General features: G+C 40.3%; 1 protein-coding gene across 10 annotated transcripts in view; it reads left to right on the top strand.

Annotated features, from left to right (window-relative positions):
* The window catches only part of LOC149818236 (uncharacterized), a 118,697-nt gene that overhangs the window by 33,828 nt on the left and 72,029 nt on the right, over positions 1–12,840 (top strand). For all 10 annotated transcript variants that reach the window (XR_016427440.1, XM_089986006.1, XM_089986004.1 and 7 more), the window contains one exon: positions 2,718–3,064. Coding sequence is in view for 9 of the 10 variants with exons in the window: in XM_089986006.1 (XP_089842132.1) it covers positions 2,718–3,064 (347 nt within the window). In the remaining variant the exon portion in view is untranslated. The remainder of the gene's footprint in view (positions 1–2,717; positions 3,065–12,840) is intronic.

The following is a 12,840-nucleotide window of genomic DNA, read 5'->3' as shown; positions in this document are numbered from 1 at the left end:
CTGTTATTTTCTGTTTTCGGAGGTTTCTGACTCATTCCTAGCTTCTATCATCATAGCTGTGAAAGGCACTGCTATGAACTATGTCACATGGGTCCGGGTGCGGGGGTGCGGCACTTTCAAAAAACTTGGGTGCGGGGCTGCGGCAAATATATATATATATATATATATATATATATATATATATATATATATATATATATATATAAAGTTGGACATAAATGACCCTGGGTGCGTTGACTGCACCCAGGGTCAGGTTGACTGCACCGGGTGTGCGACACCCAGTTGGCTGAGTTCCTGTGACATAGGCTATGAATGGGTTCTTTGGTGGTTTTTGCTTCCAATTGTTGTCATATTTTGTGAATGTGATTGCAAAACTATTGTTTGTTGTTGTATGTGCTCCTCATATTCGTAATGTACCTAGCTAGTGATCTCATGACCATTTTAGAAGCTTATTTGACCATAGGCACATGCATTTTCTTGAGATAGTCGTATTTATATTCATAACATACAACAATCTTCTTTATATACCTTATTAGTGTTTAGCATGTTCATGCTTGAAGCTTAATGTTTTAGTTGCAAATCGAGGTTCCTGTTGGTTCAAGTGGGTGTTCCTTTTTATTTCTTTGCCTCTAACTTACTATTGAGGACTCATCCCCACGAGGTGGTGATATAATTTGTTGTATACTCTGAGTGATTTATATAGAAGTCGGAAAGTGCACAGTGTCTGTGATCATGTTATTTTCTTTGTCATCTGACCATTTGGATGTGATGATTTTATCCCTCCTGCGCATGACCTCCAGGAGAGGACTACCATTCTATTTCATTCTTATACTTAAACCGTATAACAATAAGTATGAACAAACAGTCCAGAATTTCGCTTGGTTATCCTCTCAAGGAAATAAAAAACTATACATATTCTGTTCTTGTACTCATGATTACTTGCAGGGGAAATCCAGTATAAGGGTTTTCCCACCTCACAAAACATATTCAAGTCGACTGTACTTGAGCACAGTCTGGTCTGATTCGCATAGAAAGAGTATTTCACCCGATCTGGACCAGATCTGCGCACCCCATGAAACTCGACAGATCTAGCCAGATCTGTCCACACGCACAGTGGGGCAGATCTGTCCCTTTGAACAGTGGGACCAATTCCACTAGGTGCACAGAAATTCAAGTAGCCTGTACAAATCCATTCTGAATTTTTTTTCACTTTTCATATATATACACACACACACACACACACGCATGTCGGTAGATAAAGAGACGTATATATCAATATATATATATATATATACAAATCAGATTCTCATTCACTCGTTCTTTTTCTTTTCCATCTAAAAACATTACATCGAATTTACTTATACTACTTCTCATTCGAGTCGAGAGAGGAGCCCATACATTTTTCGAAGCTTGAAAAACGATCGAAAAAATTTCAGATATTCGGAGAGGAATAAGGCTTCTTCTTCTTCTTCTCCTTCTCTCACACGGTTTTCACTTTTCAAACTCTTTCCCTTTTTTTTTGTTAACTTTTTCCAACTTCTACTCTTTCTAAAGATACTAATGGGCTTTTTTAGAGTTCCCATCATTTAGCAACTTCTGAAATTCAGAATTAAATAATATTTAATATTTAAATTTTTTATTTATTAATAAATAAATATTCAGAAACTTTCAGAAGGTGTCTCTTATCCCTCTGGGAGTCTTTTTAACTTTAAGAATCTTTTAATTTAAACCTATATATTGAATTTAAAGTTTTAAATTCAGTGGATTTGGATTTGGATTCAAGATCCAAACCCATATCCAAAATTCATATGGATCCTGAGCTGGATCAAATCTTAATTAATATGGGTCTTAGACTGAGTCCGGATCCATATTAATTTGGATCATATGGATCAGATTCGGTCCGATCCAACCCAGACCCGATCCCATCGAGGCGGGCCTTTTTTGAAAAAATGTGATTTTTGAGCCAACTGTAGCCCGAATTTGGAAAAGTAATATAGCGTTAAACTCAGAATTTCGAGGCGCATCTAACGGTATATAATTTGAATTTTACCTCTGAAATTTGCTTGAATTTCGCTTGATTTTAAAAGTTGAAAATAAAACTTTTTACCACATTTTAATTGGCTTGTTTCGGTCTTGTCAATGAGACCTTGGGCCACGCCCAAACTCAATTATCTCATCTTAATATCGAGTGTTTTACCGATATTTCTACAACACTTAGCCAAAATTTCAACAGTTTATGAATTCAACTAAGTATGAAAATACACGATATTACACTTTTTCTTATGCATCCTAAACACTTGACACTTAACTCATTAAGGAATTTCATGTATACTTGCTTTAAGCATATATATATATATATATATATATATATATATATATATATATATATATATATATATATATATATATATATAGCCACCAGAGCAAGAAGATGCACAATTCATCTTTGTATACTTGATTTGTGCATCTTCTTGCTCAGGTGGCTATATATATGCTTAAAGCAATCGTTGGAGAATGTAATTAGTCCGTGATGTTCAAAACATGTTTTATCAAAAGATTTCACAATTCATCTTTCATATTCTTCATTTGAATAGTTTAATTCCTTAATAATCCATCATTAACATTTTTTTCTGCCAAGATAAACGATGCTAACCTGAATTGTGTTCCTGGTGGATCATTCTGTAGAAAGTGACAAATCTATTCTTGTGATTTGGTAGGTATGGCGACATAACCTTGGAACTGAACAAGCAGATGATGTATGTCTCTATCGTGAAAAGGATGACACATTTTCTCTTGATCTTGGAGCTTCTGAAAGTAAAAGATATCTGTTTGTTGGGTCTGAGAGTAAAACTACACGGTTTATTCTCTACCTAAATGTTTCTAAGCCAGATGAAGGGCTTAAAGTTTTAACTCCTCGTGTTGAAGGAGTTGATACTGAAGTAAGTCACCGTGGAGACCATTTTTATATCAAGAAAAGAAGTAATGAGTATTTTAACTCTGAGTTACTAGTTTGTCCATTGGACAATGTATCTGCTACATCTGTTCTGCTTCCTCACAGGGAGAAGTAAGTTTTTCTGTTCTTACTGATTGTTGCTTGAGAGCTATGGAAAATGGTAATTTCATCTGGCTGCATTTGTATTGTCACAAGTAGGAAAACCATTTCAGTTATTATGTCTTAGCTTTTTACGTGAAGAAGTAAGTTGAAGGAAACCTCACCAAGCATGAATTTATAAGTTTCCCAACCAAGTAGAAAAGAAACTGTTGATTTATCATTTCCAAGGTTATAAGTTATAACCTACCTTTGACTGATAATGATAAATCATGACGCTGACTGACTGTTTGGTTCATGTTTTTTTTTAATGTTCTTTGATTCATTGTTTGGATGTTTCATGAAACATGACCATGTTTTATTCTAAAACTAGAAATCTTGAAGCTCATGCGTTGTTGTAAGTTGTAACGAAAGCAAGAGAAATACAAAAGAGTCACCAAGGGCATAGAAAAATAAAAAAGAAAGTGCAGAAGCACAAGTCCACAAAAGGACAAAACACAAGCCAATCAATGAAAAATACATAAGATCACAAGAACCACTGATGGGCATATACAAAAAAATCCAAAACATAAAAAACAATACATCTTTATTGAGTCAGGATGCTTAGAAAAGCATTAACAAAAATAGGGACAAGAGGTCCCTTTATATACATCTCAAAAGGGCCTAAGGGAGCCCCATATAGTGTTGGGAGCTCCCATCGACTATATTTATCAGTGTTGTACGTATCGTTACTTTTTGGTTTTGTGATACTTGCAATACAAGTGTGTATCGTACCCGTATCAGGTTGTATCGCACGATACACCCCTATGTCGTGCCATATCGTGCGATACAGGGCGTATCATATGATACGGTATCAACGCACTTAAAAAGACCTGAAACTTATCTTTTTTCATTTTGGGTTTTAAAGGCCTCTTGAATGCCGACTTTTTCATTATTCTAGAGGCTGCTATAAGGGAACCCACACACCATAGGAGTCGTGAGATCGATTTGGGGGCCGATTCGTGCACAAGAGAGAGGACTTTTGCGATTTTCTCAAGAGTGCATTTCCACTAATTTTTCACTCAAGAAAGTAGGTTAAGGTAAAAAATATCTATTCTTTGCTTGTTATTGAGTGTTTTGGGGGGGAAATAGCATCGGAAGATTCGACATGGGAATGGGGCACTCAAGTAATGAGTGGAAACTGATTAAAAATTAAGTGCAACCAAGGGCGGATCCAGGGGGCGAGGAGGGGCCTGAGCCCCTCTTGAAGTTTTGAAAAATTTCCAGCAGGGGCAAGTTAGGTCTTAAACCATTGGGGAATTGGGAATGGCATTCCAATGGGTAGTGGACTCAAAGTTCACCAAACCACGTGGACTTTAGTTTGTGGAGCCTGGAGGTGTTGTAAAAAATGCAAGTATGTGCACATTTCAACGCGACGACGAAGTACACAGTAAGACTCGATGTGCGAAACTGCACATCGAGTGTAAAGTGCATAAGCAGTGCACGATCTACGAAACCGTACTTCGGCTAAATAATTGCATAGGCAATGCACGGGGTACAAAACCATACTTTGGCTAAATAAATGCGTAGGCAATGCACGGAGTACGAAACCGTACCCCAGCTAAATAAATGCATAAACAAGAGCCTGTGCACAATAGCGCGACGACAAAGTAAATGACAGAAAGCGATGCTTGATATGCGAAACCGCACATCAAGCTAAATAATGTGTAAACTGATAAATGTGTAAAGCAGTAGCATGTGCACTAAAGCGCGGCGGCAAAGTAAAGACAGAAAGCAGTAAAAGCAAAAGCCTGTGCACTAAAGTCTGGTGGCAAAGTAAAAGCAGAAAGCAGTAAATGACTGAAAACAAAAGCCTGTGTACTAAAGCGCGATGACAAAGTAAAGACAGAAAGCAGTAAATGCAAAAGCAAAAGCCTATGCACTAAAGCACGATGGCAAAGTAAGGACAGAAAGCAGTAAATGACAGAAAAGAAAGGACAAGGATCGCAAAATTGCATCATTAAGTTAAAAGCGTACGTATGTATATATGTATACATATACATTTTTGCTCTTTTTCCATTCTAGTGTTAATTGTTTAATTTAATTCGACCATTGTTCTTTGCACAACTTTCCCCTACCTTGGGGGGGTTCGCCTCCGAGTATAAGTAACAAAAGGCTCGAGCCTCTGGGAGCGAGATTTGTTGTGCGAGCTGCGAAAAAACAAAAAGGTGAAAACTTATCTCAAAAATACTAAAATGCTCGAAAATAAAAAGGGGTCGAGACCCCAAATAGGGCAGGGTGCATTCCTGCCTGCCAAACAATGGAGGAATGGAGGAAGGGGCAGGGGTTGCGCCCCTGCCCGCTGTTCAGTTCGAAAAGGAAGCAGGGGCGCAACCCCTGCCCGCTGGTCTGACAGAAAAGGGGAGGGGGCATTGTTAAAATATAGTTTGCATATGGATCTGGATCCAGATTCATACACATGTTAAATGAAACACATGCACAATACAGTTTCATTAATGGCATTCTTGTAATATCTCTGATATTAAAATGCTCATTGTATATCTATTTTTTTTTATAAAGCTTAGGGTTTGGAGGTCGAGCTTGTGTGTGCCGCCCCAGCCGATTGTGCATCTCCTCCTCCTCTCTCTCTCTACTTTCCTGTGCAAGCTGAACCACACATACACCCATACAAAATCTCATATGGTATCAGAGCTTGGGGTTGCGGAATCCTAACAGAGGCGTGTTCAGCGAGATCTGAAGAAACAAGTTTTGGTTCATCTTTCCCCCTTTTTATTCTCCTCTCTGAACCCTTCTATGCAACTCATTCTTTTCTGCTAGTTCTCGTTCATCATCTGTATATCTTCTTAACGTGATACCAATCCCATCATTGTCTCGGTCCCAGAACTAAACAGGTTCGTCTGCTACTCAATATTTTTTTTTTTGATTCTCGTTCATTAACGACTATCAGCCACATCAACGACTGCAACCATCAACGACTGTCAGTCATCATTTCTTGATTCTCGTTCATCCACTCTTAACGTCTGTCACTCTTTCCTCAACATCAACGACTGCAGCCACATTGCAGTCATCATTTCTAAGTGTTCTCCTCTCTGATTGCAGCCTGTTTGATTCATTTTTTTTATTGTAGTCATTATTTTTTATTGTAGTCATCATTTTTTATTGTAGTCATCTTTGATTGCAAACAATCTCTTTGATTCCAAAAAATTTTCCTTTCCTTTTATTGCTATTTTAGTGTTCCCTGTGCAACGCCTATAGGCAGATTATAACAGTTTACAATCTCGATTCTGAATCTGTAAAAAAAAAAGAATTATTTCAAGATATTGGTAGCACATGCACATGCCTTGTTGAAGTTCTCCTGATTGATTAAGTGATCTCAAACCTGTTTGTTTCTTTCCATTCGTTTCGTTTGCTTATTCATTGTCCCATTGATATGGATTACTCCTCGTCATCCGGTCCCTCTTCAAATTTCTTGAGTCAGCTCGTTATAGAAAAACTTATTCTAATTTTTTGACTTGGAAGAGGCAAATCCTTCATTTTATACAGAGTCAGGATCTCGATGAACATCTGGATGTTTTAGTTCCTATACCACCACAGCTTATTTTGCAGGAAACCAAGGATGAGAAGGGTGACACAATTACCATTTCTATTGAGAATCCAGAGTATACAGCTTGGAGGAAGCGGGATCAGTCTTTGATTGCTTATATTACGTCAACACTCTCTCAAGAAGTGTTGGTTACTCTTTCAGATGATTGCACTGCGGCGGATCTGTGGAGTAAGCTGTCTCAGATATACTCTCAGATATCAGAAGCCCGAGTTATGTACTTAAAAAATGAATTTCAAAGTTTGAAGAAAGGCTCCATGACAGTCATGGAATACATAGGCCGCTTGAAGAGTATTACTGACCAATTGGCGATTATTGGAAGTGCTATTGCTGATAAAGATAAGGTTCAACAACTTCTCAATGGATTGGGTCCTGATTTTGACATGTTTACCACAACTTTATCATGCCTTCCTCACTTGCCCACCTTTGACGACCTTCAAGCGAAACTTCTCCAGCATGAGATGATTATGAAACAAAGGGCAGAAGGAAATGAATCAGCTTGTCCTCATTCAGTTTTGGCCATGGACACTTCTGTAGGTTTTAGACGAGGGAATGGAGGGCATCAAGGAGGCAGAGGCCGCGAACGTTTTGGGCAGGGAGGACGTGGTATCTTGCCTACACCTAATATTTCAGGGGTTTTTAATACAAGGAATCAAAGGAGAGTGCCCACTTGTTTCTTATGTAACAAAAGAGGACATGTGAAAGCTGATTGTTGGTTCAATCTACAGAATAGAGGAAAAATAAACAAAATTGAGAATAAATCAGCTACTACTGTGGACACGAAAGTGACATCCACAGATGTGCAACAACTTTTGTTATCAGCATTGTCACAGATGACGATCAAGCAAAATGAACAAGGCGAATGGTATGTTGATTCAGGTGCCGCCACACATGTTACGGGTAATGCGGGTAAGTTATCTCACTTATTGCCTTATTTTGAAAAAGGTAGTATAGTTACGGGAGATGAAACTTATCACTCCATTAGTCATACTGGCAGTGCACATATCCCTATGTCAAAGTCCTCACTTCACTTGTTCAATGTTCTTCTTGCTCTTAATATTAAAAAGAACATTGTTTCTGTAGCTAAATTTGTTGACGATATGAATTCTTCCGTCGAATTTACTCCCTCTTCTGTTTATGTTAAGGATCTACGAACGAAGGAGACGTTCGCTAAGGGGGAGCGACAAGGAAACATGTACGTCTTTAAGGAGATTCCTTCAGTGTCTTCGCCTTCAGTCCCAGTCCTCCAGTTGAAGTCGTCCAAGCATTCTTCAGTGTCTTCGCCTTCAGAGTCTTTGTTTTTCCCTTCATTGAAAGTTTTTAATTCATCTCATTATAATAAGCCAGATATTTGGCATAGTCGTTTGGGACATTGTAGTCGGGGTTTCGTTGAAAATCTTGTATCTGATGGTCTCCTTCCAGAGTCTAGTTTATGTTCATTTTTTGATAATAATAAAAAATGTTCTTCATGCGAACTCTGCAAAAGCCATGTTCTTCCTTTTCATATTATAAATAAAAGAGCTTCAAAGCCATTTGAGATTATTTGTTCCGATGTTTGGGGACCCACACCTATTCCTTCTCTTTCTGGCAGTCGTTACTATGTTGTCTTTATTGATTCTTATTCCCGTTATACTTGGATATATTTCTTAAAACACAAGCATGAAGTTTTTCAAATATTTCGGGAATTCCATTCGATGGTCAAAACAAAGTTTGCTTGTGATATTGTGCATTTACAATGTGATGGTGGAGGAGAGTATTCATCGAACGAGTTTATTGCCTTTCTTCGGGATAAAGGAATAAGTCGACAGGTTTCTTGCCCTCATACTCTTCAACAAAATGGGGTTACAGAGAGGAAACACCGGCATATTGTCGAGAGCACGATGAGCATGTTACATGATAGCAATGTGCCCGTTAGTCTTTGAACAGAAGTTTTTCACACATCTGTTCATATCATAAATCGTCTTTCTATGGCACTTTTGGATCGGAAATCTCCATATTATATTTTATTAGGGCAACATCCCTCTTACGATGAGCTGCGTGTTTTTGGTTGTGTATGTTATGTACATATTGATTCATCTCTGCGAAATAAGTTTCAGGACAAGGCTGTCAAGTGCAAATTTGTTGGGTACGAGGATGAATACAAAAGTTTTCGATGCTATCACCCTACTACAAAACGTATTAGGACCTCCAGAAATGTTGTTTTTGACGAACGAAATTTTCAGGTCAATGACTCTGCAGCGTTGCCATCTCAAGAATTAGAGGTATATGATCCATGGATGAGCGCAGATCTTTTTGCTAATACAGGAGAAACATGTCAGACAAATTGTCCTTCCTTCGGCTTGAGTAGGGAGTTGAAAGACTCATAGATGCATGTTGAATTATTTCCAGTTGAGCCACTCCCAGTAGAACGCTTCTTTGGACAGATATACACTAGACGGGACAAAAATACAGAGCCGAGGAATGTGGAAAGCATTGCCAATGATCCGGCTCAAAGGTCGGCACGCATTAAGCATCTTATTCAACGATGGGTGAGTTATGAGACCTTTTCCCTTGATTTCCAGTTGTTTATGTCTCAGGTCACAAAACAGGATGAACCCACTTGTTTTAATCAAGCTCTTCAATCCCGTCATTGGACTGAAGCTATGAATGAAGAAATGGAAGCTCTTCATGAATGCCAGACTTGGGAAATAGTTCCTCGGCCAGAAGGAAAGAATGTAGTTGGCTCAAAATGGGTTTATAAAACAAAGTATAAGCCTGAAGGAAGTATTGACAGATATAAGACGCGACTTGTTGCTCGAGGATTCACACAACAATATGGTGAAGACTACGATGAAACTTTTAGTCCGGTAGTCAAAATGGGTACTATTCGTGTCATCATATCCCTAGCAGTCGATCGAGGATGGAGCCTCGGCCAGATGGATATTAAAAATGCATTTTTGCATGGAACTTTAAAGGAAGAAGTGTATATGGAGAAACCTCCTGGTTATGCCGAGAAGGATCCTACTGCCTGGGTGTGCAAACTAAGGAAATCTCTGTATGGGTTGAAACAGGCGTCCCGTTCTTGGTTTGAAAGTTTCTCTATGCAAATTCAGAGTTATGGTTTTAGAAGATGCTCTCTGGATCACTCACTCTTTATTTACCAAAAGGCAGACATTGTTATACTTCTTCTTATATATGTTGATGACATTGTGATCACTGGGAGCTCAGATAATCATGTGCAAGACATGAAGCAGTTTTTAATGAAAACTTTCAAGATGAAAGATTTAGGGGAGTTGAGGTACTTTCTTGGTGTAGAAGTTGACAGACAACAAGACACATTGACACTCATGCAACAAAAATACACTCTTGACCTTCTGAAAAGAGCTGGGATGACGAATTGCAAACCAGTCAGCACTCCTAGTGTATTACATCAAAGGCTGATCTCTGAAGATGGTCATCTTTGTGTCAACCCTACAACGTATATAAGTCTCGTGGGGATGTTACAGTACTTGACCTTTACCAGACCTGATATAGTTTATGCTGTCAATCAGGTATCCCAGTTTATGCATGCTCCAACAAAGGGTCATATGGAAGCTGTGAAGCGCATTCTACGCTATTTAAAAGGAACTATAGGAGACAAACTTGTTTATCGCAAGAACGATAATCTACATAGAGGACGTGAACTCATCACTTATACAGACGCAGATTGGGTAGGAGATCCAGATGAGAGACGATCCGTCTCTGGATATTGTGTATATATTGGACACAATTTAGTGTCCTGGAGCAGCAGAAAACAAAAGGCAGTGGCACGATCGAGTAGAGAGGCTGAATACAGATCGATGGCTGAAGGCACGACAGAAGCTACATGGATTAGACACTTATTGAGTGATCTTGGGGAGACAATTATTCAATCATTTCTTCTATGTGACAATCAAAGCGCAATAAACATTGCATGTAATCCTATCCAGCATAGCAGAACGAAGCACATTGAGATTGATCAACATTTTATACGGCAGAAAGTCGAGATGAAGGAGATAGAACTACGTCATGTTCGAACAGAAGATCAAGTGTCAGACCTGTTTACCAAGGGGTTAACAGGACATCAATTTTGGCTATTGAAGAACAAGTTGTACATGCTCCAAAATCACGTACAACTTGAGGGAGGGTGTTAAAATATAGTTTGCATATGGATTTGGATCCAGATCCATACGCATGTTAAATGAAACACATGCACAATACAATTTCATTAATGGCATTCTTGTAATATCTCTGATATTAAAAGGCTCATTGTATATCTATTTTTTTTTTATAAAGCTTAGGGTTTGGAGGTCGAGCCTGTGTGTGCCGCCCCAGCCGATTGTGCATCTCCTCCTCTCTCTCTCTACTCTCCTGTGCAAGCTGAACCACACATACACCCATACGAAATCTCATAGGCATCACCCCCTCCTTTGCTAAACAGAGAAAAATTGAGGGGCTGGTGCCCCTCCCTTGCCTTCAAAGAAGAAAAAAAAGGGGAGGCAGGGAGAGGGGTGGGCTCGGTTGCCAGGCCGAGCCCGATACCAACCTCGACCGAGATGGAGGTGGGCTTGGCTACCTGGTCGAGCCTGACCCCATCGAAACAGATTGAGAGAGCGGGGAGGGCCTCACCCTCCCTTGCCGAAACAGGGAGACCGAGAGGGGATGCCCCCCTCCTCTGTCGAAAAGAGAGGGCAAGGAGGGCATCGTCCTCCCCTGCCGCAACAGGGAGACAGGGAGGGGTTGCGCCTCTCCCCTCTCGAAAGAGAGGACCGAGAGAGGGAAAGAGGGGGGGGGGGGGCTCAGCACCCTCCCTTCTGGCAGAACCAGAGCCACCCACCATGGTGGCTCCAGTCTGCCGACCGGAAAAAGGAAGAGCAGAGAGGGAGGTAGGAGGGTCGGCGCCCTCCTGCTGGTGCCAAAAGAGAAAGGATAGTGAGCGGGGAGGGGGACGGTGCCCCTCCCCATCATCGGAGAGAAAAGGGAGTTGGGAGGGGAACGACGCCCCTCCTCGACAACTCGAGTGCAAGAGGAGTCTGAGCCCCTCCTTCGACCTCAGAGAGAGTGAAAGAGGGGTGGGAGGAGAGGAACAACGATAGAGGGTCTGAGAGAGAGGGAGAAGAGAGAAGGAGAGAGGGGGGGTCGGGGGTCGCCGGGGGGTGTCACCGGCATCAGGTGGCCTTCGGTGAGGCGAGGTGGATGGCAGGGTGTCGCCAGTGTTGGGAAGAGAGAGGCTGGAAAAGGAGGAAACTCGAGGAGAGAGAAGGGAGCAACGGGGGAAAGGGGGAGGCCGATAGGGGGAGAGAAGAGAGCGGGGGAGGGCTTCTTTTGCGTAAAAGAACCCTCCCATGCATGCCTTTAAATAGGCACGAGTATGGATTCGGGTCGGATCTGGATCCGACTCGGGTCCAATTTTTTTTTTTGTAAAAAGCATGGGCCTTACATTATGTGTGTATTTACATAATACGGTTTCATTGGTGACCATCCAAACTATATTTTTTTAGCCAAGATCATTGGTTGATAAGGGATGAGCATGACTTCATGCTCTCTCTCTAAAAAATCTCACATCTCTAGTTTCTCACTAGCATTCTCGATCCCTCTATCTCCATTGATCTATTGTGATGGAAGTCGTTGCTGACTAGTTCTGATACTCTCTCTCTAATAGGTAGTCGAAAAACCAGATACATGGGTCTCCTGAGTTTCTGAAAACCCATTTTTTGGGTTCTCGAGTACCAGAAGAAGTAAGTTTCTCTGGTGGCAGGAAGCCCTTATCCGAAAAGCCGGTTGGAGATCCTAGTTAGTTCAAAAAACTCATTTTCCAGTAAGTTCTCCGACACCAACAACTCCAAAGCCTAGTGTTTTCTTTGAAGCCATACTCGATTGGAGTGTTTGGCTATTGATGATCGGCGGAAAGCCTCCTTAACCTACATGAAATCTTCTGCATTACACGACTGCAGTTCTTAAACTCTTGGTTTTTCGGTATATGGGTGCTTGTCACATCTCTCGATGAAATGTCGGATGCCAAAAAACACTGAATTTTGAACTTTTCGTCCATCAAAAGACCTTTATGTATTTAAAAACAATGCTTGATTGCTTGGTTTATCAGTTTATGTATTTGAAATTATGTGCTTACCCATTTCACCTATTCTTTTAGTATTTTATTAATCTGGTCATTTTTTTTTTTTTTTATTTCTGA

This window comes from Nuphar pumila, chromosome 13 (assembly GCF_984573655.1).
Source record: "Nuphar pumila chromosome 13, dmNupPumi1.hap1.1, whole genome shotgun sequence".
NCBI lineage: Eukaryota > Viridiplantae > Streptophyta > Magnoliopsida > Nymphaeales > Nymphaeaceae > Nuphar > Nuphar pumila.
The sequence above is the reverse complement of the archived record's forward strand: the minus strand, read 5'-3'. Positions and strand labels throughout refer to the sequence as shown.